This window comes from Pomacea canaliculata, linkage group LG11 (genome assembly GCF_003073045.1).
Source record: "Pomacea canaliculata isolate SZHN2017 linkage group LG11, ASM307304v1, whole genome shotgun sequence".
NCBI lineage: Eukaryota > Metazoa > Mollusca > Gastropoda > Architaenioglossa > Ampullariidae > Pomacea > Pomacea canaliculata.
The window spans coordinates 20,074,949-20,097,232 of NC_037600.1; the positions used below are offsets into that span (position 1 = coordinate 20,074,949).

Below are 22,284 nucleotides of genomic sequence, written 5' to 3' on the forward strand. Positions count from 1 at the left end.
AAAAATTATATTGAAATGTGTTTGTTGTCACAACATTATGTCGCCCTATATTAAATCCGAAAAAGCACTGGCAAAGAATTCATAAAGTACATCCATAGTGTCATAACCACATGAGTTACCGAGTGAAAAACGGATGGACTAACACAAATAACTATATATAGTTTTATATATATATATAGTTTTAAGAGAATCAATGTTTTTCCTCCTGTCCGTTATTGCTCTTATAACCAGTGTAAACAAGAAAAAAAGTTTTTTCTCAGAATTTTGTATTTTATTAACTCTAGGAGAAATGCTTTCTTACAGTTATATTTGCCTACACAAGAGTTTGTTTTACTTCAGTGTGTGCTGATGTGTGATTTGTGTGAGATCGTTTGTATGTCTGTGTGTGTGTGAGAGTGAGAGAGAGAGAGGGCAGTGGGTGCATGCGTGCGCCAATGCGTGTGTGTAAATATGATTCCGAGTGGAAACACTAGAAGTAAAGAAAGAATTTCACTTCTTAAATATTTACTAAGTTTCCTGAAATTTTAGCATTTAATGGTTCATGTTTTTAGTCAGTGAGACTTCGTTTCTTGAGAAAAAAAACAAACAAATCTCTCTTTCACGTAGTAAGGTTGTCTACAAATATTTTCTTTTCCTTTTATCCATGATTTCGTCTCCATCTTGAAACAGTATTCTGTCTCCATATTTGTGGTACTCTAATACAAAGCGCCCGTTTCTTTGCTTAAGACTTGTAAAGTCGCTCAGAAAATATCATTCTTTTTTTTACAGTTTAATTATTTGTAAAATATTAAAACGGAACACAACTACTACCAATTATTGTATTTATTTTCAGAGGAGGAATGGAATTAACTGTTTAGACTACTCGCTGATTGCCGATGCCGCCTGATTGTTTGATGAAAAAGTTTTGAAAATGCAGATAACAATTGTTTGATGAGCAACACAGAGGACGACAGAATAGTAGTCATTATCTTGTGTGCATGGAGGTGCCTGAGTGCATGCTTGCAATTAGTGTGTTTGTGTGTGTTTGTTTGTGGGTAAGTGGGTCGGTAGGTGGGTGTGTGTTGTCAGGGATAGGGTGGGAACAGTATAGACTGTAGAAAATGTTATGATCGCTGTTTAGAAATCACATGAGGATATAACTCTAATGATGGACATCGTTGGTTTTCAAATAATTTAAAAGCTAGTAACTGTGAATTTTTTTATTTTTACTGATTGGAGACAACTGTGCAAGAATTTCCGACAGTCTGAGAGATTTCTACCTTCTGTTTTCAGATACACGTCTACAAACACCATCATGAACAGGAAAAGGTAAAAATCCTGGTCACTTAGAATGACACATGAAATAGCAGGTTTGACTTAATAAAACATATTGACCTTGTGACACAAGTTTGTTTTCTTTTTGTGAATTTTATTTTTGCAAGTACAGAGAATTAAAAGTTGTTAAAGTAAGACAGAAGTAGTGAGGAAGAGACTGAAAACCTGGAGTCTTGTTTTTCTGACAAGTTATGATAGGCGTTTGTACTTGTTTACCATTGTCGCACCACTAGCAGTTGTTTCCTGAAAGACAGAACAGGTAAAAATGTGTAAACCAAACAGTTTTTATGCTAAATAAAGTAAACTTTATTTGTCTGCAACGTTTGTAAGGAAATATGAATGAATATATATATGTGTGTGCGTCTGTGTGTGGGTGCATAGGAATGAATTCCGAGAGAAATAATTTCATAAACACACGAGCTACCATAAAATTGGTCCAGTTAAAAAAAAATTAGAGATTTAAAAAAATTTAATTTAGGAAGGTTCATAGACTACATGCTCTGTCCTAGCTTTTCATACAAAAGTTGCTCTTTTAGACCCAACATTAGGAGAGTTATACAGGTTTGAAGTGAGGAAGCACTGTTACGGACATTTAAAAAAAAATAATTTTGCATAATAATAATAAAACACAGCAAGGAACATTATTTTGAGCCCAAATTTTGCATTAAATTGATATTTGTAAGTTTTTACCAACATATCTTGCCAAAGAATTACAGAAAAGTTAAACTGCACAAAGTCGACCTCGATCAACTGTCCAGGTCTCTTCTATAAAACTTCTGTTTACGAGTTAAAACTTATTTTGTGGTGGGGAGTCACACACACACAATTATATGTATATATATCTGATACAGCCAGTCATACCACGATCAGCCGGTCACCGCTGACATAGCAGGCTGTTTTGATGACTCTGTCGTTTCGAGTGTGAGTACCCAGAAGCTTCCCATCTTCCCAGGTGCTCATGATCTGAAGTCAGTAGGAACTAATTTTTAAAATGTTCATCAAATTCTGAACTTAATCGAATCGTATAAACGAGTGAATTCGTTGAACTGGACCAGGAAAGCAAATTAGAACAGGAGGACTAATGTGTATCAATCGTTCTGTGGTATTGATGAATAAAGTTACTCGTCAAAGGTTATTTCCAGTTCTGTCCTTCTCATTGTTGATGTTATATTAGCAACCATTTTCCTGCTGTTCTTTAGAGCAGATAGTTCATGCTGTTCTAATCTGGTGTATTCATCGACTGTTCTGTTTAATTTGACAGTCCAAGTAGCTGAGAAGAAGTACAAGTACAAGAAGTGACTTGTCATGGACTAGTGAGTATCACTTGAGGCAAGGGGGGGACATTTCATGTGTGCCTGTTGGACTATTTACTCAGGTTGTATGTTTGCAGTTGCTCTGCCAACTCATAAAAAAGTGGACGTGTCTATACCTTTGTTTCCATGGGACCGAATTTGTAAGTCCCTTCCTCTCCAAGGCGGAAATTAATTGTGTCCGTCCGGTCACCATTAATTGTTTCGGTGAACCATTGGTCACCATCACGACGAATCGTCAAGTTTCCACCTTTTTCTTTTATCATTTCCTTGGCTGGGGAAGGCACGGCTAGAAAGGGTGAAAATAATGTGGTTGCAATTAAACATTAATTTAATCTTCTGTTATTCTATAGTTACTTATCAACTATCTCTCCTGTCACGTGAAGCATGTTCAGACATTGTCCAAAATACAAACACATGTGTATACCATAAGAAGCACAGACATAAAACACATTTACACAATGTTACAATTAGTAAAGTGGAAACTTTCTGCTATAATTTTTTTCTTGATAATTATTAATGCTAGAAATTAAAACACCTATACAAACCGAAAAATGACCAACAATATATGTTAAATACTCCCCGACAACACTATATGATTTAACAGCCCTAACTCGTTGACAACCACGGCATGACTCAGCACTACACATGATAAATAGTTTACTACACGACACAACAATGCACATCAAGATACACTACAACAACCTTCACATCTGAAAACAACAATCTTATTTTTCAGAAGGTTATAAACATCTTTCACCGTTTGCTTCGATGAATTCATCAACACCAGTGGTTTCCTCCTTTACATGCTCCCAGGTTCCAATTAAATTCTCCATTTGTTGTGTTAACTTGGACACACTAAAATAGCACGAATAAAACTAAAACAGTTTCATATTTCTTAAGATAATATCAGAATGACAACATTGGAAAGTAGTAACCGATTTCTTGATTATAAAAGCATCGATACAGGTTTGATAGCAAAACGTTTTAGTTTCAGATACTATTTTTCAATGAATTAAATTATACTAAATTATTAAATAATAATTAAGATCAGTTTTCAATAATAAAACATGATACCATTTACTATCTTATGAAGCATTGTTCTCGATTATCCGATACAAATAATAGAGATATCAGAGTTTAAGTTTTCCTATACCGAACACCAGCAACATACCTGTGGCTAAGGCGGAGGAATCAAGATTCGGAATGGCTGAAAGAACAGAGTAAAATGGAGAACAGGCTTGAGGCGATGGTTTATAAAGGAGGCCTCGTGATCACATGACCTGATGTTGAGGATGTTGTAAGAACTGTCAAGAAGACTGTCAAGAGCCGCATGTCCTAATGCCACAAACATTCAACACGACCTCGTCCTACAGTGAGGGTTAGGGACACAGGAGAGATAATGAAGAAAGGTTGCTTGGTGCTGACTGCTGCTCTTAATGACTCATTTTGTGACTCATTCTAGAATAGTCACTGTGACACATTCTTTATGACAATAAATCTGACAATAGTGCACCTCGTTTTATACTTTCAGACGAGCTATGGACAAAAATACTCTTTTGCACTTCTGAATGATGTCCATCGAGCATCATCTTTGTATTCCAGACACTGCGTGTGATAGAAAGGTAAACAGGAAACAGTGAATGGAACTGTTCTGTTCACTCTTCACTTCTTCAATTTTGTCCACGTGGTTCGTTTATGTTTATTATTGGTTAGCAGCTTCTGGTATTTCTTTGTTGTGGTCAATTTTCAGTTTGTCCATAGTCTTATGTTTGCTTGCCTCTGCACATGGTAATACCTCTACAAGTTCAGTCATTAATAATATATATATAGTATACGTTGAATGCATAAATACATGTAAAATTAAAGATAAACCCAACTTAGGTGTATAACTAGCTATATAGTCAAGAACAAACTCAACAGGACAGACAGAAATCTTTTTGAAACACGAATACAATACTTAAGATTACAGAATCAGTAAGTTATTGAGATATCAAGTATCCACAACCTCAAACATGATGATATTAAGAAGTTTGTACTTATCGCAAAAGTACTCTCAAAATGCGGTGGTTTGATCACGTGCTTTGTTTAGCCTTGTGTCTGCACTTTTAGAAAAGTACAAGAAGCTGTTGACATATGTTCATTATGTTGTCCAAAGGTGCTTACAATATTAATGGGACGGGGATGACTCTCATCAGGCTTCTACAAAATACTTCAGGTTGTCCTCGTTGTGATAATGAGTAACAGAAAAAAAGCTATTTCACTGTGTCACTGCTCTATTTTTCATCGTTTTAAAAAAAAAGTGACTGAACTTTATTAAAAGGAATATAAATGTGTACCTATCTGTGTTCATCAATATGATGATAATAACCAAAACCAGAGAGTGAGTGTAGTGAAGTAACACACAGAGATAAATAGACTGAAAGACAAAAATAAACTGACGAAATAAAACATGGATGCAACCATACAGATAACAAATTAACAGTAAAATGCATGAAAACAGATTTTGAAAAAAAAAATTACAGTTATTGTTTGAATCCTTTATTTCAGAAAGACCCGTTGCACCGATGGCACCCGACGAGACGGTTAACGCATGACCAGTGAGGTAGTCGTTTCACACCCCAGGAAAGAAAGATTTGTCACACAGCAGACATCAGAAACCTCTGTCACACTTTTCGAAACTTATATTTTACTGTAGCCCCGTTTCTGGTGAATTCCTATCATAAAACAAAACTCATACCAACACTGCAATGTAGGACAAATTAATCGGAAATTATCATTAGTGTTTGCATCTATGGAGTATATTCACTATATTTACAGGTTTGTTCATGATTTAAGTTTGAAATCCATCCTTATATTTTGCACCTTATAGTGTAATGTGCTTGGCTCTAGAAGTAATCAGGGAAAACCACCTTGAACTTGTTGATAATTAGAGAATAAACTATCTCTCACCGTGTACAGAGTGTCGCCCACTAGATAGTCAAGGGTAGTGGTGGACTTGCCATCATGCATAAATGATCCCAACAACCTCCCGTCATTCCAAATCAATGTCCCCTGTAAACAACAAACATTTCATGTCGTCTGACGATAATAGAGGATGAAGATGACCCACTCCTTCCTTATTCCATATCCTTATATGCGTTTCTTTAGTTTCCGTTGGGCTACTGTCTGTGTGTATGTGTGTCGTGTACTTAATATGGTGGCACCCAGCTCTGATCATTGTAAACTTTCTAATCCATCGTCTTTTTCTGCTTCTTTTTCTTTTATTTTGTTCCTTCTGCAAGCACAGACCAACACACACGCGCTAACCACGATGGTCTTGCCAGTGTTGGTGGTGTGCGTTATCTCTGTGCCGAGGGTGAACTTGAAGCGATCCTTGACGTCACCAGCCTCGGTCTCGCTCACCCACTCGTCGCCATCTTGGCTAAACGTTTGCGTCCACACTATCGTCTGCATGACCTGGCGATCTTCCTGCGGCACCTCTGTGACAATGATAACAAGGTGTTGCACACACCTTAAATAAGAACACGTGCAGTATAATTATTTTCTGTTATTGTTAACGCATTGGGGTTTTTTTTCATAGTACTTAATTTCTTTTAGGTTATCTTATATCTGCCTGTATTTTTTATTTCTGTTGTCTGCTTTGTGTTAGTCCTTTTTTTTTTCTTTTTGGCTTCTTTTTTCAGGAATAATTTTCATGAGGTTATCTTTTCACACTTTTCTATAACTGTAAGAACTTGTAACCTCTGAAAAGGTCGCTAACAAGCATACTAACCTGTCAGTTAATTCAGTAAATTACTATTTTGAGTCAACAGAGACGAAAATGTCAACGGTACAAACCGTTTTTGTCCAGGTAGACTTCCTCGCCTTCACTTGCCTCCCTGATTACCTCCCATTTTCCGATTAGCTTTTCCATTATCGTCTCCCTTTAGTAACAGGTTTGATTATAGTTTCGCATCCAATACTTTGCAAGTTGGAATATAAAATAAGCTTGTCAGAATTCTTGAAGTCACCTGTTCAAGTTTCTGTCGCCCTGAAAGCCTTATAAATCAGACACACCTTTGAGTGCCTGTCAGAAGTACTTCACATCTCATGTGATGTTCACAAGCATACTGTTCACGTGAAGATCACTTCCATGGGTTCTCCTGTTCCTATAACACAGCCTACAGATTCATTCCTGAGTACCATTTAGTCCAGATGTTTTCCAGTATAACAGAATATTCGACATGTTGTCAATTGAAACAAAATACTAAAATATTTTGAGGTGCCATGGGAGTCCTTAATTTAAAATTGTCGTACTGATTAAAAATATCCTCCAAAGCGAATGCATGTGATATACTAGTCTTTTTGAGTTAATTGCAATAGTGCATAAAGAACTTGCTAACATACCGATTAGTCCTAGTTTTGTCTGTTATTGTACCATAATAAATGAGAAGAAGACATCAGATGGTTTATGATATATACTTTGACAATATAGTCACATGCAGCCATAACTTCCGTAACACGATTCTGCAACATGTTTAATGTGAAATGTCATGCACTGTCAAGAAAATAAAATTAGGTACACTAAACTGACATACTTTAAAAAAATAAAATGTCAATGTCAATGAAATGTTAACGGATGAGACAACAATTTCAAATAATTCTAGATTATAATATGACAGTCATATTCACAGTAAAGTGACTTCAAAAATATAACATCAAAAGCACAATTTAACAGAAAGCTGTGTGATGTAAACAGTGCCCTTTCATTAAGTTTGTTTCCAACAACTTAATGATGTCGGCTTAAAAAAATATTTGATGAGTCTTCTCTCTTGCCCTTATCGCAGTTCCTCTTTTATGATGTAATGATACAAGAATTTTGACATGTCATTGTTGGTAGCTGATAATAACTCTAAACTTTATTGGATGTAAAGCTGCTTAGCTTTAAATTCCTGATTCTCTAAATTTAATATAACAGGGAACTTGTAGGGCCATGAGGTATGTACATTAGTTATCCCACTTGGACAGTTTTATAAGTCTGACACTGTTTACATACATTTTAGATGAAAATGCAAACTGAACATCGACTGATAAAACAATGGTCCAGCAATACAACTTCGTGATCTAAACTACTCGTTACTATACAATTGGATGGGTACCTTACACAAGTGCTTCTTTACCCAGCAACCAGGCTGAGCACTTCATAGCTTGTGTTTCCTCCAAAAGGTCATGATATTTGAGCTTGACAGTCCACCGCGGTATACAATGTCATTCATCGACATCTTGATAAACACAGACTAGTTCTATCAGTTAGGTAACCGACCATTATAAAAAATATGTTGATAGGAGTCGTGATCACCTTGAAGACTTAGGTAAAGCTGGTTCACGCTAGTCAAATGTCATCATTTGTACGAACAGAGATAAGAGACCTGCTGGGCTGACAACACAACACAAACTAACACAGGTTGGGATTAGGGCTTGAACAAGATAAAAAAAAGTATTGAGACCTTCATTCAATCCACGAAAAAACAGCAAAAAAGTACAAGGCACAAAATCTTTGGAAAAAACAACCTGTGCCATATCAAGACAAACTATAAGAGATTCATGACAGTAAAACACTATTTTTGCTGAAGGATTCATTTGTTCAATAATAGTTTGAGGAGTTATTTAACTAATACTCATGAGATTCACCTGTTTTACATACTATAGGGTTATGGCAACACAGTATGATGATTGTTTTCTTTATGCCCTTGTAATATTTCATCGAATTTGTGTCGACCTCGATAAGGTGTCCTATTATCAAGAGGTGTGGGGTGACCTCAGCTAGGTACATGTGTACCAGATGTACCAGACTATCAGGAATGAGGAAATCCTTGACCCACTTGTAGCGGTCGGTACTATTGGAACATCTATCACTCTTTTTTAAGGGCTTGTCAATGTGAGTAAATAATCTCAAGTACTACAGTCACACATTTTTTCTTAACTCTGTAACTAGACTCTCTCTATACCTACACAACCCCTTGCAGAAAACTCACATTTTCTACACAAAAATATAAATTATGCTTTAAGAGATGGAGAAGATAAAAATGCTAAAATGTGACATGCATTTTACACTTTAAATGAATGTTTACATAATTCCAAAACACAACAGTTCTTAAAACAATAACTAAAAGTTTATTTTCAGTAATGCACAATGAAAACGAAATGATAAACAATCAACATAAGACAGGCATGCACATGGTGTCATCTTCACATAGTGAACACCACATGGAGAGAGTAGAACCACTAAGAGATCGTTTCCTACTTTTTAGTTTGCTTGGGCAACCATAACATTAGTTTAATTTACACTTGGAAACTGACTTACAAGTGGGATTTTCAGCAATAACAACTACTGATAAGATATATATATATCCTTTTGTTGCATAAAGTGATGTTAAATTGATCTGCAAAATCCACATCAACAAATACATGGGTATAGCTACTGATGATCAACTATCAAGGAAAGACTCTGGAGATGACATTATTAATAAAGTTCAGAAGGAATTTTATTATCTAAGAAAACTGTAGTTGTGAAGGTGCTCTTAGAACTTCTGAAGATATTTTACATGTCTGTAATAATATATAGTTTGATTTTTGACACATATCCACTAGACCAGGGGTGGGCAATTATTTCCCCAAGGGGCCGCATGAGAAATTGAGATGGTTTTAGAGGGCCGGACTAATATAGTTAACTCAGTTTTTACTTTTACCCAATACTGTATATATAGTATATATACTGGCGAGCGGACGGGCCGGTCAGAGAGCCTTTGCCCAGGTCTGCACTAGTGTACGTACAGCTTCAGCCACACATTGTGTCCACATTTAGTGTGGATTCAATCCAAATACACCATTTACTCCTGGGTAGGACACACACATGAGTGCAAATATCCTACCCATGTGCTGCCATAATTAAACATCATGTTTTGTACACATTTAAACCAAAGTCACACCCACTTTTTATATTCCTATGTATAGTTTCCTATGTTTTTATGAATGCGCATAGATATTCAAACTTGTGAGAGTGACCATCACTATTAGTGTGAAAGATTAGATACAAAACATTACATTTTAATGTTTATAGACAGTCGTGAAGGTTTGTGTCATGTTTTAATAGTGGGGTTAGTATCATTTCATTTCATAAACAATGATTAATATGTTTTCCTTTAGTATTTGGATTTTTAATGATTTTTAATTTTGTAGGGATATTAGAATTAAATATTGTTTTTGATAAAATGCGTCGCTTGTTATTATGTAGGTAAATTATTTGGTTGTGTTAACTGTTGTAGACATTAGACTTATCTGACTACTAAAAGAACATTCATTCACAAAGCATTTGGGAAAGAGAAGCATAAAGCTAGGAAAGTAATCAGTGAATGTTCATGTCATTAACATGTTCTTTGTATTAAGAAAATTCTCTTGATAAAATTGTGTCTGGTCTATCCTTGTTTAACTTGCAAATAACTTTTTTCCCAGGAGATTGTAAACAACCACGATATAATGCACTGTGGGCTCTGAACCCTCGCCTAGTGACTACTAAGTACCAGTGTAGCAACTACTGCATGATAGTAGGGATGTACCTGTCAGGGCTGTGTAACCTCATTACCATCACCAGGTGTTGCTCACGTGTTACACTCCAAGGTACATGGCACTTTTTTGTTTTTGCGTGCGTTATTGTGTGAGTGTGTTTGTGTGTGCGTGTGAACGAAATTGTAGGTGTATGAACGACTTTTGCTTTCACACACACAAACAAAACAAAATAACACACACACACACAAAGAAGCCAAAGAAACCAACTGTTTTCCCACTAATGTTAAGAACATGTACAAAACAAAGTCAAACTTAATATTCAAAATGAACTTTTATTATGCGTTTTTAATAACAGTTTTAGATACCATCAAATGTGGTTCTCATGTGTGCGACGAGTGATATGGACTGTATGGGTCATGTACGGACTGGTAGTCGCCGCCCACACATGAACAGCAAGAGCAGCTCACACTTTTCGTAGAAGGAACTTGGCGGTAACACCACCCTTTGTAAAAGTCTGTCAAGTGAGAATGTGTAATTATAATAATAATAATCCTAATCATCATCGTCATCATTATCATCATCATCAAAAGAAGGAGAAGAAGAAGAGGAAGAAGATTTTATTAGATAAATATAGACATCGACTTATTTAATTAAAATTTACTCAGAGCTAAATTGTTGCTATAAAAAATTCTTTTGCGCAAAGATTTAAAGAAAGCAGTATTTAACTACTTTAAAAGCTTCACTTAGTTAAATATAACTCATGATGAAAAGGTCTACGTATGTTAAGATATGAAATCATTAGAACCAGTTAACGGAGATCCGTAGTTTAGTACAAATTAAAATTATGATGAGATTTTGCAGTCTTCTAGTAAAAGAATATTTCTGTAAACTTACTATCTGGAGTTTGCCGTCGACTATAGAATCGCAAGAGGAAACGGGTTTTCCTCCCTCAGTTCCTGAACCAACCACCTTGTTGTCCTTTATGTTGAAGGTCGCCTGCACAAAATAAAAGGAAAACATGTCTTTAGAATTTGAGAACTGGAGATGTGTTGACTTCCAAACAACAAGACATGTTTAAGAACAAACACACTCCCACTTTTTTCTTTGTCTTACACCCATACGAGAAATCATCGCTTTCATAGAGAAAAAAGGGAGGATGATAAACATCAGACAGTGAGGTATACAGGCAATGATGTCTGTAAGGTAGAGAATTGTATTTCCACACTTCTGTTTACAAGAGAAAAGTAATCTCAAACAAATAAAAAGTAATAACCAGGTTCGTCTTAAACATGCTCACCACTACAGTTTCTCCACTCAGTGTCTTGTACGTCACTTCCTGTCCCAGTTTGAACTTGAACGTTTCCTTGAGGTCACCAAAGGCTGTCTCGCTGACCCACTGGTCCCCATCCTTGAGAAAGGACTGAGTCCAGGGTGTGCTGGTCAGAGCATAGCGATCCTCCGCCGGCGTGTCTGTAGTCAGAAACAGTTCTGTCATATTCTACTCCGTCTGTCTTCCTATCGTTATTCACATCACAATCTTTAGAATGAGTTCTAAAATGTTTCGTAACAAAATTTTGTGTTAAAAAAAATCCGCCATGTTTTAAATTACAATTATAGTCTGTAATTAGACAACCCCCACCTCAATAAAAAGTTAAAAACAAGAAACTAAAAACTTGTACACATATTACAGCAGGTATTTTCAAAAGCGAAAGGTGTTAAGCTGCAGACTGAGCTGCATGTAGTCTTCCATTTCTACGAAATGTTTTCCAAAATTTTAAGCGAGTAGAAAGAGTGAGTGAAGGCCGAATTTCTTGACTGATACTTGGAACACATGAGGGAAAGCTCGTGAACATCACCATAACAAACTATGCGATCACACACAGCAAAAAGGAAGAAAAGGAAGAGAACCAAAGCACACAATATTGATATAATATTGATATAAGCAATTTGTAACATACCAAGACAAACTTTAAGAGACTCCCCAAATTAAACATACCATTTTTGCTGAAATATTCGTCCAAACCTTTCGACTCACTGTTGATCACTTGCCACTTTCCCAAAAAAGCTTCCATCTTTTCTTTTTACAGAATTTCTGAAAATGGAAAATATATGATCGAAGCAATAAGCCTTAAAAATTATAATGAATTATTTTACTTCCAAAAGAGACATAAAAATAGGCTTTGAAACAAAAAAGAAGACTTTAAAAAGTAAAATATGGATCTTACTAAACTTAAAATTTTTAGTACGCTTTATAGAAGTATGCAAAATAACGGAATAAAACTGTCAGGCTTCAAAACTGTTTGAAAGCAATGCTACTGAATTCATTGAATAAAAATACAGAAGGTTATTCCAGTTAAACTCACCAGATTCCTCCTTCCACTGTCTGAGGATTTGTGAAGAGTGAAGTTTAGGAAGACTACACCCTGGTTGTTATTTATATCCTGTAACACTCAATGAAATCCCATTCGACCTACATAAGTGTTCTTGGCACACTACAGGTGTACCAGATGTACCAGGCTGTGATGCAAGCCCTGACCCACTTTCAGAGGTCAGCACTCATGGTGAACTCCACTCAGGTTGTGTGGCTTTCACAATGTGAGCAAACAGCCCCATAAAGCTCGCTCACTGTAGTACATGTACCTCAGCAAGTCAATGCAGAAAAATCTACATTGTATATACAAAAATATAAATTATCTTTCTTACTAAATAATTGTAAACTTTATAAATATGGTATGCTTTTTGTACTTGAAAATGAACGCTTACATGATCCCCCAAAAATCGTTTTAAGACATTGATAAATCATTAATGAAATTAATTATCATTACTAATTAAACCATGAAGCCCATTGATGTTTTAACAATTAACATGAAAGACACACACATAGTCACATGCATGGGGAGCAGAAGGAACAGAGAATGAAAGCAAATAAAATTACAGGAATGTTGGAGTTCGTGGATGGCTATGATGTGCTTAAAAATTTAATTAGGCAGCGGAAGGTTATTGTTTTTAAAAGTGATGAACACCTGTGTGAGTACAGGTGCACTGGTTGAATTACAACATGCTGCTTAGTCAAGACAGAGAGAGAGGGACGAAACTCAAAGCAAACATCTTCAGTAACATCTCTCCTAACTGATCTTTAGTCCTTGTCACCTCACAGTACCATCCATACATGACATTGGAGACATTGGGGTCAGTTTGTTGACAGGTGATGTTTGCCTCGCACACCAGGAATGTTTACTGACACTTAGTCTCATGTTACTGAAATACCCGTGTACCTGACTATTTCTGCAAAAACTTTGTTGTAGTGACAAAAGCTGTCAAAGTTTATACTAACTACATATATATGGCGATAGGAGGTTTTCTAAAGCCCTCTTTTTTAGGGTGATGTTGTCAACAGTTTGCCAAACTCCTAAGTATTATTAGAAAATATCTCATAACAGTAATTATAGCCATAACTAGATAATTTTTTCCGTTGTGTTCATCTAACCTTTTATGTGACTAAATGTTTTGAACAGCCGGTACTTTTTATACTTTTTAATGGATGCCATACACGTCTCTCAGTCTTCCTGGTTTGAGTGACAATATGACGGATTGTCTACAAATTGTTTATTAATTGTTATGATGAAGATGGAAGTCGTGTTGTTAATTGATTCCCGGCGAATCATAAGACCCATGTAACTCTTTCTTCGCCATGGCTCGTGGGTTCTTAAACTAGTTGCCAATCGTTTTGCGAAAGTGTTTGCAGTCAAATGTAGGTTCAAAAACTTTTATTGACAGTTTATACAATAAATTTCAAGTGCACAATTAACATACCCGCTGAAAATCGATCACATCCCGAAAAATGATGAACATACATACAAACCAGCAACGACACTCGCTGATGTAAAGGCGACACACGTCTGTCTATCTGTCGCTCGCTCTTTTAGCAGGACTAAAAGCTTTACATAGGAAGCCGTTTATCGTAAACACAAGTGTGGGCAGGTGTAGATGTGTTCGAATGTGCGAAACCTTCCACCTACCAGAAGTAGAACACTTGAAGACTTCACACGGTGTTTTGGTGTTTTGCTCTTTTCAAAACTAAAACTATGTCCAGACATTTATCAGAATCTGCTAGTATGGGAGTTATAGCCATTTGTTGATGTACACCGAACAATACTTGGTCATTAAGTGAGCTTATCTAACACATGACAAACGCTGTTCAACCCACCTGTAAACAAACATGTTTATCGATACATTACAAGGTTGATTTTTTATTAACTTTCTCGCTTACGTGACACTTTTCTGACTACGAGAAACTACCTGAGTCTTGCCAAGTATTGGTGGTACCCAGATATCATCCAGACACCTGGAGCCCGGGATAATTTACAGAGCTCTCTACGAGATGTAGACTTCTCAGCCGAGAGGTTGGACTGAGTGCAAGACATACACGTGACTGACTCGAGGCCTAATTGTGTAGCCGTTAGCATGCATGTTTGATATTCCTGCATTTACAGGCCTGAAGTAGTTTAGTTATAAGTGAAAAGAAAAGAGAAAGAGAGAAAAAGAGAGAGGAGGAAGTTAAATCATCATTTTAATTTTTTTTAAATAAAGGGAAAGCTAGAGACACAGAAGCAGTTAATTCTGCTGTACAAAAAAACAAACAAGCAATGAAGACGAAAGATAAAATATTAATTAAAGTTAGGAAAATAGACGAGATAGACATGGGCAATCCTGATCTCTCTCTCTCACACACACACACTAACGAGCGCACACGTACACATACACGTACACGTACACGCACTACATACTCGTGCATACAAAGCCACAATGAGTTTATTATTTTCTTGCCGAAATTTCCTTTGGTTGAGACCTTTCAGACCGATGATACATTTTGGGACAAATATTTTATTCATTGTCTTAAAAGCTCAGTTGTTTGTGTATTCCTCGTACACTCCAAGTATTTGCGACTTGCAGCCACGTGAAAGCGTTCGTGTATTTGTTAATAATAGTCATCATGTTCTTCCTTTCCAGTCATTAGTTTTTGGTTAAACTTGTCTGTTTTATTAAACTTTGCTCAACAAATGGTAATTACAAATAAATTTTTTTTAAAATAAATGAAGCAGCGAAAGCAGACATTTTCTCCACTAGCAATGAGAATATGTATTTAAAACAAAGTCGTATTTTAAAGCAGTGAAGAAACTTTATTAAGAGCTTAGTAAATGTTCTTGATACACACAAAATGGTTCACATCAGTGAGATAGCGATGATGGACTGGTAGCGGGCTTAGAGATGAACTGCTGGATCAGGTTACACTTTTCGCAGAAGGAACTTGGCGGTGGCACCATTCAAGGTAAAAGCCTGCCATGTGGAAATATTTGATGCAATAAAACAAATATAAACATCAACACTCTGTTCATTAAAATTATCTTCTTAATATTTAATGTTCAACATAATCTTAGCAGCTCGGGTATTTACTGAATTATCTGTGGTTTGCATAATCAAATTAGTTCATCATTAAAATCAACTGATGTCTTCAGACAGACGACAGCATGACAGAGATATTGTTATTATAGAATGCAAAAAAGCATTTTTGTTATCATTATTGTTGCAGGTTTTAAAGGCATTACATCTAAAGAATATTGTCACATTCTCTTCCACAATGAATAAAAGAAATTCAGTATTTGTCTTTTGATGATTTACCTTTCGTCTGATTAAATATCATTCAAGAGAACTATGTCTATATTTCTTTAGAGATGGGATACTTGCAACGGGTTTATTGATATGACTAGTGAATTATAGTGATAAAACTAATGATGAATGACTGTAAGAATGTTTGTGTAAACGTACGGCTCGGAGTTTGCCGTCCGCGACATAATCACAAGAAGAAAAGGGTATTCCATCTTCAGTCCCTGAACCAACGAGCTTGTTGTCCTTTATGTTAAAGGTTCCCTGTAAACAGCAAAAGAAGAAACGGTTCGTGAGTCAGCGAACTGTGGTTCCTCACATCCTCTCACAAGACAGCCGCTGTCACGAAGGACAAACTAAATGACGAGCTGTCGTAAACATTCTCATAGCTACCACTTCTTGCAAGGGGGAGATCAGGCTACTTACCACCAGACTCTTGCCCCGCAGTGTCGTGTGCGTCACTTCCTGTCCCAGTTTGAACTTCAAAGTATCCTTGATCTCACCATAGGCTGTCTCGCTGACCCACTGATCCCCATCCTTGAGGAAGGACTGAGTCCATTGTGTGCTGGTCAGAGCATAGCGATCCTCCGCCGGCGTGTCTGTTTCCAGAAAACAACTCTGTCATATTCTAATCCATCTGATTTTGTGTCTGCATTTACATAAAAATCTCTAACATTTTTTAAATCACAAAAAAGTATTTATCATATTATCTCATGAACCGACTAGTCAATATAGAACCTATATAGTACAGTTCCCCAATCATGGATGCAAGCTCTACTATTCCTTATCATTGTCGAGCGAATTGAGCTTGCATCCATGATTGTGGGGAACCTTTGTTCAAAATATCCAGTCGCCCCACACGGTGAGTACAAGCAGATGTTAATGAATTATTTCCAGGGTTGTCCATGGGACATATTTTTCTATCCCGTCCCATCCCGTCCCATGGCAATTTATGCCTGTCCCATCCCATCCCATCCCACGGGATGTTTCCCATGGGATTCCCATGGTATTAACAATCCTATGGACAACACTGAAAACCACTTTTCGGCTTTTGTTCTATAATTCCTGCTACTTCACATACAATAGATGATTCAGAGGAAAGATTTAAATCCTTGATGAATGAAATAACAGTAAATTTATTTTGCAATATCAAGTATCGACTACCATGGGAAATACAAATGTGTGCTGTCCCATCCCATCCCATCCCATCCCATGGGACGTTTCCCATGGGATTCCCATTCCTATGGACAACACTGATTATTTCCCCCAAGAGACGAATTACTTCCGTAATGAAAACGTTACCTACTGGCATATAAGAGACTGATCCTATCAGTGGAATAAATAATTAAATTAACTTAATATATTCTGCTCTAGCTTATAAATATTGCAGCGAGTGATATTGTCAAGTTTACGTGTCTACAACCAAACCTACAGGGATGGTAGATCGACACAAGATTAAATAGAAGGGGGCGACCCCTTGGGCAACACGATTTCAAAGCAAGGAGATGTTCATTTCGATGCCAGACACACAGCTAAAACTACGGATCACACCATTTTTGTAAAAACAAATTGTAACATACCTTAAAAAGCATCTAAAAGATTATACAAGTTCAACATACCATTTTTTCTGAAATATTCATCCAGGCCCTCCGACTCGCTGTTAATGACTTGCCACTTTCCGAGAAGCGATTCCATTTTTCAACAAAATTGCTGCAAGTAAAACAAAAATGTGGAAAGTTAGGCTGTGAACTTATGATGAATAATATTTTAACAAATAACAATAAACAAGATTTGGAGAACAACAGAAAGCATTATCACATTCAAATGATAAAACTGAAATGTTTTAGCAAGCTTTACTAGAGTTAAATAATAACTGAGCGGAACGGTCTATATTCGACAAACAAGTTATCAATACATCAAGAAGTGAGCATCTTAATGACATTAAGCTTTGTCCAGAAACTATAATACTGAACTCGTTCAAATTTTAGTGAATCTCTTAATGAAGCAATTAATACTCACGACAGACAGTCTCCTTTCTCGCTGACTGATGTTTTCACTGAGCAAAGTATACCCACCCTGCAAGCTGCTCGCTATTTATACCCTTGTAACACCCGATAGACATCGTGGAAAGTGAAGTGACCTATGTTAGAAGTGAAGGAATGACCTCAGCAAGGTACATGTGTACCAGATGTACCAGACTATCAGGTGTGAGCAAATCCCTGACCCACTTCTGGCGGTCGGAACTCTGGGTACATTTCGTGCACTTTGCGCGAGGGCTTGTCAGTGTGAGTAAACATCCTCAGGTACACCTGTCTCTAGAAAACATTATTTGCACTAAAAATGTGAAGTTAAACACACTGTGATAACACATCAATCAAGAAAAATTTACACACTATTTTCAAAATCATAAATTATATTTTAGAAAATGGAGAAGATAAAACGTAAACATAGGAGATATCTTATACTTTCAGCTAAATGCTTAAAATTATCACACAAATAGTTATTAAAATTATAAACAATAACTAAAACTGAAAAGAAATGATGATGAACAATTAACATAAGACAGACATGCACACCGTGGCATACAGACACAGGGAGACTAAGCTAGTGAAGTTGCAGGAATGATTGAAGAAAGACTAAAGATGACAGAGACTAGTTATTTTATCTTTATATAGTTAATTGAGAGACATTAATTAATGAGGTGACAAAGGAGTTGGTCCTCTAATAGTAACACAAAGCTCAAACTGATAAAGTCTCCCTGTGTGCTGCTCCCTTTTCCAATCCTCTCCAGTCTATGTATAACAATCAACAAAGTTTAGAAATAGTTATTTTATATATCTTAAATAAAAGTTATGGACCTTTCGCTTGAATACCTGTGTCTACTTTTCATTTGTGTTTTACATGGTCTTTAACACATGTCTGTGCAAATAGCATGTTCAGAACCTAATTCAAATAACCATTCATTATGTATTCCGGGTGGCCTGACTAACACAACAGTTTATCTGTATCTTAAGAGACACTATTTCTAACACTCTGTACACAAGTACTAGAGCACCTAGTGAGTCGGTCTCTCTACCTTTTAGTTTGCCTTGACAAATATTTAGTAAAAATACATAAAGAAAGACTGTTCCTTGGTTAAATTTGCACACACCTGAATTACAAGTCTGATTTTCCCCAATGACAACTCCACAAGATGTAAATCAAATTGTACAAAGTAATGATAATTTTTTTTAAGTTAAATGTAAAAAAACAAAAGAATAAAGGACTTTAGAAAAAACAAGGAAATACTTTTTCACGGAGAGGTAATAAAAAAGCATCAACAGTATCAAATTTCTAGGTATAATTATCAATGATTAACTAACAAGAAAATCTTTGGCGATGACATTATTTAAAAAGTTCTGAACGAACTGTCTTGTGCGAGAAAACTTTAGTTTTTTTAATATGCTCTTAGAATTTCTGTAAATATTGTACATGTCTGTAATAGGCAGCACCACCATCACTGTGGGTGTAGTGTACAGGAGGGAGGACACTGCAAAGTGGAAAAAGCACTGATTGACCAAGAAAAACAGAGGAGAGGGAGGAAAGAAATATAAAGACATAGAGACTAAGTAAGACAAGCTTCTGATCAGCAAACTGTAATTTCATCCGACGACTTGAACCCACTCCGACAGAAATTTGACTTATGACACAGACACCAGTGGTGGGCTGAGAGTTTCTACAACTACAGCCATCCATTGTTTGCACACATTCACTCCGGCTTCAATGTAAATACACCATCTACTCCTGGATAGGACATATACATGAGTGCAGATATCCTACTCACACTTGAGTGTCCTCATTATAGAGACCTACTTTTTCTCTAGCTTGAATGACATTGTGAATGCGAAGAGACTTTTTTTAAAAACTTGCGGGGGTTACTATGAGTATCGGTGTCAAAGATATCATACGGAGAGCAAGCATGTCATGTGCACAGTTTAATGTTTTTCAGACTGTGTTTATGTTTTGTGTCATGTCATAGTGTTACCGATGGCAGACACCAATTTCATGAAAACGATTAATGAAGTTTTGCGTTTTGTGTTTCGCATTGGTATCAATGATATTTCAATTCTGGGTGACAATAACATTGGAGACGGGAGGATTCACAGCTCTCTCTACTGGATCAAGCATATAAATGTAATATTACATTTGCACACCGGTAACCGTCGATGTGTGTGCGTGCGTGTGTGCGTGCGTAACTGCATATATACAGAGACGCTCGTGAAAAGTGCATGGAAAGAAAAAAAAAAATGTAACAGAAACCAACTTTAACAGTTTTTAACTGTTTATTTTGCAACATATCTTCATTCCATTATTGGAAAGTAACGAATCTTTTCAGATTTCTTTTAAAATGTTATTTGTAAGCCAGTTCCAAGACATGTACTCTCTAGAAACTGCAGGCCTCGGCGCACATCGACGTTTAAATTTTATTGGAAACCCCTTTTGTGTATTACTGGACTGCTGGCAGCCGACTTTTTTTCCCAGTTAACGACCAAAACGAGACAGTTGTGTACTAAGCTTCCGGTGTAGTCTGTAACCGGACTGACCGACCCCTCGCTAACGCCCTATGCTACACCTAGTCTTAGAGCCAAGTCAGTCCGTTCCTCTTTGTTGTTCCAGGGAAGAGGACGGAAGTTACCAAGGAGAATTTTCCACTCTGAAAATCCTAGCTCTCGTTAGTCGGATGCGTCGTCTAGTCTTTTACCTCGTGTTGTTTTTTTTTTTTTTTTTTTTGTTTATCTATCTCTTACACGCACCCGAACTCAGCCGACCTTGGAGTCCACAAAAGACCCTGCTTTACTTTTCACTAACTAAAGTGTCTTTTCAATCGGTGCGTCAATTCCGCCGGACCTTCTCGTGTGTTCTTTTCTCTGCTGGTGTGTCACGACTACTTACATGGACAGTACACAAACCTCACTCGCTCCCACACGGCGGAGACATGCATACTACACACTAGCACTCGCTGGCACACAAGTACTTAGGGTTCGAAGACATAAATTTATTTACATGATATATGGTACTTCTCGCTATCTCAGTCTCAAAGCTTCACTTACTGCCATACCCAGCACCGTACCGAGAGAAAAGGCGCTGGCGCTGCTCTACGCCCGCATTTTGTACAGGGCAGCTTGGGTACTACGTCACCCGCTGTTTCTGCCCGTCTCGCGCTGAGCGCCGCTCGCGCGACCATGCGTGGGGTGGAAGGGGATGCGGGGTGGAGGGACTAAGCACTGTCAGCAGTATCTGCTGACCTAAAGCTGACCTAAACAGCGCTCCCGCTACAAGTCACATTTCAGATTAACTACAAAAACGAGAGAAGCCGATTACCACTTAAAAAAAAAAAGACTCTTCTGGCTACCCTCCTTTAGACTGTAAAGCCGTTATAAAGCACAACTTTTAACTCACCAGTAACTTTTGAGAGACATTTCTCTCAAACGCCTCCATATAGTTTAATTTATCTAATTGCTATCGCTTAAGAACGGTACAAAATAACAAAAAATAACACTTCTGAAAAATTATCTTTAAAATAAAAGAAGGTTGTTTTACAATGTAATTTATCGATAATGTAGACTATTCCAGCAATCTATACACAGGCGTGTTGAAATGGAGGGACCTGCACCCTCCCAATGAGTGTCAATGACCAGTACAACACACCGGCCAATTTTGCGACGGAAGTAGCAGGGCTTCTGCTTACGCAAAACATTGCGTACAGTACGCATTAAAAGTTCGGAGGACCCCTTCAATTTTCGTCAATGGGGTCCCAGGGGACCCCTTCAAATTTGGGCGAAGAACAGATACTAAATTGGGTAAGTGTAGTGTCTGACATCGTAGCCCAATCTAGTGTTGTCGTCTGCTACAAGGTGAGAGTTACTTCCCTTGCACTGACTTTTTTCCCTTACCGGGGAGAGTTCCAATTTGTTGATAGCGTGGTTAAATCATCGTCTCAGAAACGGAAAGAACGTGAGCACCCCAAGTACAGCGAGCATAAGCTCATTACAGATGCTTGCACAGACTTCATGGCACAGAAATCTCGCCGTTTCTGACTAGACATGACAGTGCTTTGTGTGCCTGAAAGGCAGTTGAGCAAAGTAGTGATTTGTTGTGGTTTTTTTTCAACTTTGTAAAGGGACCCCTTAGAGTTAGCCTGGGACCCCTTAGAAATCTGAAGAAAGGGTCCCTGGGACCCCAAAGAATTTAGCCTTAGCAGAAGCCCTGGAAGTAGGTATCTTTATATCTTATCTACAAATGTTTCTTGACATTTTACTCGAATCAGTTTTTTTTCTAAAGGGTTCTTCTTTTAATTAAACCAGAGTGAGACAGACAGAAATATTGACTCTAATACCAGTTTGCTCTCATGCTGTTCCCTGCTACCCGGGTGCATGTATTTCTCCAAGTACCTGTGACTACACCAGCT

The 22,284-nt window shown here is 37.1% G+C and overlaps 4 protein-coding genes across 10 annotated transcripts; all 4 read right to left on the reverse strand.

Annotated features, from left to right (window-relative positions):
- Window positions 1–1,387: 1,387 nt before the first annotated feature.
- On the reverse strand, window positions 1,388–3,927 carry LOC112576330. The gene is made up of 5 exons (XM_025258690.1): window positions 3,799–3,927; window positions 3,385–3,482; window positions 2,744–2,913; window positions 2,176–2,277; window positions 1,388–1,557 (listed from the first exon to the last, which is right to left on the reverse strand). Exons 2-5 carry the CDS (start codon window positions 3,458–3,460, stop codon window positions 1,504–1,506), a joined length of 402 nt encoding a protein of 133 aa, XP_025114475.1. The 5' UTR covers window positions 3,461–3,482; window positions 3,799–3,927; the 3' UTR covers window positions 1,388–1,503.
- Window positions 3,928–5,074: 1,147 nt separating this feature from the next.
- LOC112575587 (retinol-binding protein 2-like) lies at window positions 5,075–6,762 on the reverse strand. Its single transcript, XM_025257537.1, has 4 exons — window positions 6,465–6,762; window positions 5,934–6,106; window positions 5,577–5,678; window positions 5,075–5,341 (listed from the first exon to the last, which is right to left on the reverse strand). Exons 1-4 carry the CDS (start codon window positions 6,538–6,540, stop codon window positions 5,291–5,293), a joined length of 402 nt encoding a protein of 133 aa, XP_025113322.1. The 5' UTR covers window positions 6,541–6,762; the 3' UTR covers window positions 5,075–5,290.
- A 3,722-nt stretch (window positions 6,763–10,484) lies between these two features.
- On the reverse strand, window positions 10,485–14,330 carry LOC112576136 (fatty acid-binding protein homolog 6-like). Of its 6 annotated transcripts, none has more exons than XM_025258398.1 (6): window positions 14,192–14,330; window positions 12,536–12,836; window positions 12,169–12,264; window positions 11,470–11,642; window positions 11,067–11,168; window positions 10,485–10,686 (listed from the first exon to the last, which is right to left on the reverse strand). In XM_025258398.1, exons 3-6 carry the CDS (start codon window positions 12,242–12,244, stop codon window positions 10,636–10,638), a joined length of 402 nt encoding a protein of 133 aa, XP_025114183.1. In that variant the 5' UTR covers window positions 12,245–12,264; window positions 12,536–12,836; window positions 14,192–14,330; the 3' UTR covers window positions 10,485–10,635. The 6 variants fall into 6 exon arrangements, with proteins under 6 accessions (XP_025114183.1, XP_025114186.1, XP_025114187.1 ...); XM_025258401.1 differs by having other exon boundaries at window positions 14,035–14,263; XM_025258402.1 differs by having other exon boundaries at window positions 14,031–14,263.
- A 1,001-nt stretch (window positions 14,331–15,331) lies between these two features.
- On the reverse strand, window positions 15,332–18,000 carry LOC112576135 (fatty acid-binding protein homolog 9-like). 2 transcript variants are annotated; one of them, XM_025258395.1, is made up of 5 exons: window positions 17,856–18,000; window positions 17,456–17,546; window positions 16,263–16,435; window positions 15,999–16,100; window positions 15,332–15,509 (listed from the first exon to the last, which is right to left on the reverse strand). In XM_025258395.1, the coding sequence occupies exons 2-5, from the start codon at window positions 17,529–17,531 to the stop codon at window positions 15,459–15,461; spliced, it is 402 nt and encodes a 133-aa protein (XP_025114180.1). In that variant the 5' UTR covers window positions 17,532–17,546; window positions 17,856–18,000; the 3' UTR covers window positions 15,332–15,458. The 2 variants fall into 2 exon arrangements, with proteins under 2 accessions (XP_025114180.1, XP_025114181.1); XM_025258396.1 differs by having other exon boundaries at window positions 17,860–17,878.
- Between the last annotated feature and the right edge of the window lie 4,284 nt (window positions 18,001–22,284).

Excerpts from the sequence above, each read along its gene's own strand:
- LOC112576330 (XM_025258690.1), bottom strand. The coding sequence starts at position 3,460 with ATGGAGAATTTAATTGGAACCTGGGAGCATGTAAAGGAGGAAACCACT. Across the intron at positions 2,914-3,384 it reads TGAATTCATCGAAGCAAACG|CCGTGCCTTCCCCAGCCAAG; the intron begins GTGAAAGATGTT and ends CACCCTTTCTAG. Across the intron at positions 1,558-2,175 it reads GCGGTGACCGGCTGATCGTG|GAAACAACTGCTAGTGGTGC; the intron begins GTATGACTGGCT and ends TCTGTCTTTCAG.
- LOC112575587 (XM_025257537.1), bottom strand. The coding sequence starts at position 6,540 with ATGGAAAAGCTAATCGGAAAATGGGAGGTAATCAGGGAGGCAAGTGAA. Across the intron at positions 5,679-5,933 it reads ACACTGGCAAGACCATCGTG|GGGACATTGATTTGGAATGA; the intron begins GTTAGCGCGTGT and ends TGTTGTTTACAG. Across the intron at positions 5,342-5,576 it reads TGGGCGACACTCTGTACACG|GAATTCACCAGAAACGGGGC; the intron begins GTGAGAGATAGT and ends GTTTTATGATAG.
- LOC112576136 (XM_025258398.1), bottom strand. The coding sequence starts at position 12,244 with ATGGAAGCTTTTTTGGGAAAGTGGCAAGTGATCAACAGTGAGTCGAAA. Across the intron at positions 11,169-11,469 it reads TGAGTGGAGAAACTGTAGTG|GCGACCTTCAACATAAAGGA; the intron begins GTGAGCATGTTT and ends TATTTTGTGCAG. Across the intron at positions 10,687-11,066 it reads TCGACGGCAAACTCCAGATA|ACTTTTACAAAGGGTGGTGT; the intron begins GTAAGTTTACAG and ends CTCACTTGACAG.
- LOC112576135 (XM_025258395.1), bottom strand. The coding sequence starts at position 17,531 with ATGGAATCGCTTCTCGGAAAGTGGCAAGTCATTAACAGCGAGTCGGAG. Across the intron at positions 16,436-17,455 it reads TGAATATTTCAGAAAAAATG|ACACGCCGGCGGAGGATCGC; the intron begins GTATGTTGAACT and ends TTCTGGAAACAG. Across the intron at positions 15,510-15,998 it reads CGGACGGCAAACTCCGAGCC|GCTTTTACCTTGAATGGTGC; the intron begins GTACGTTTACAC and ends TCCACATGGCAG.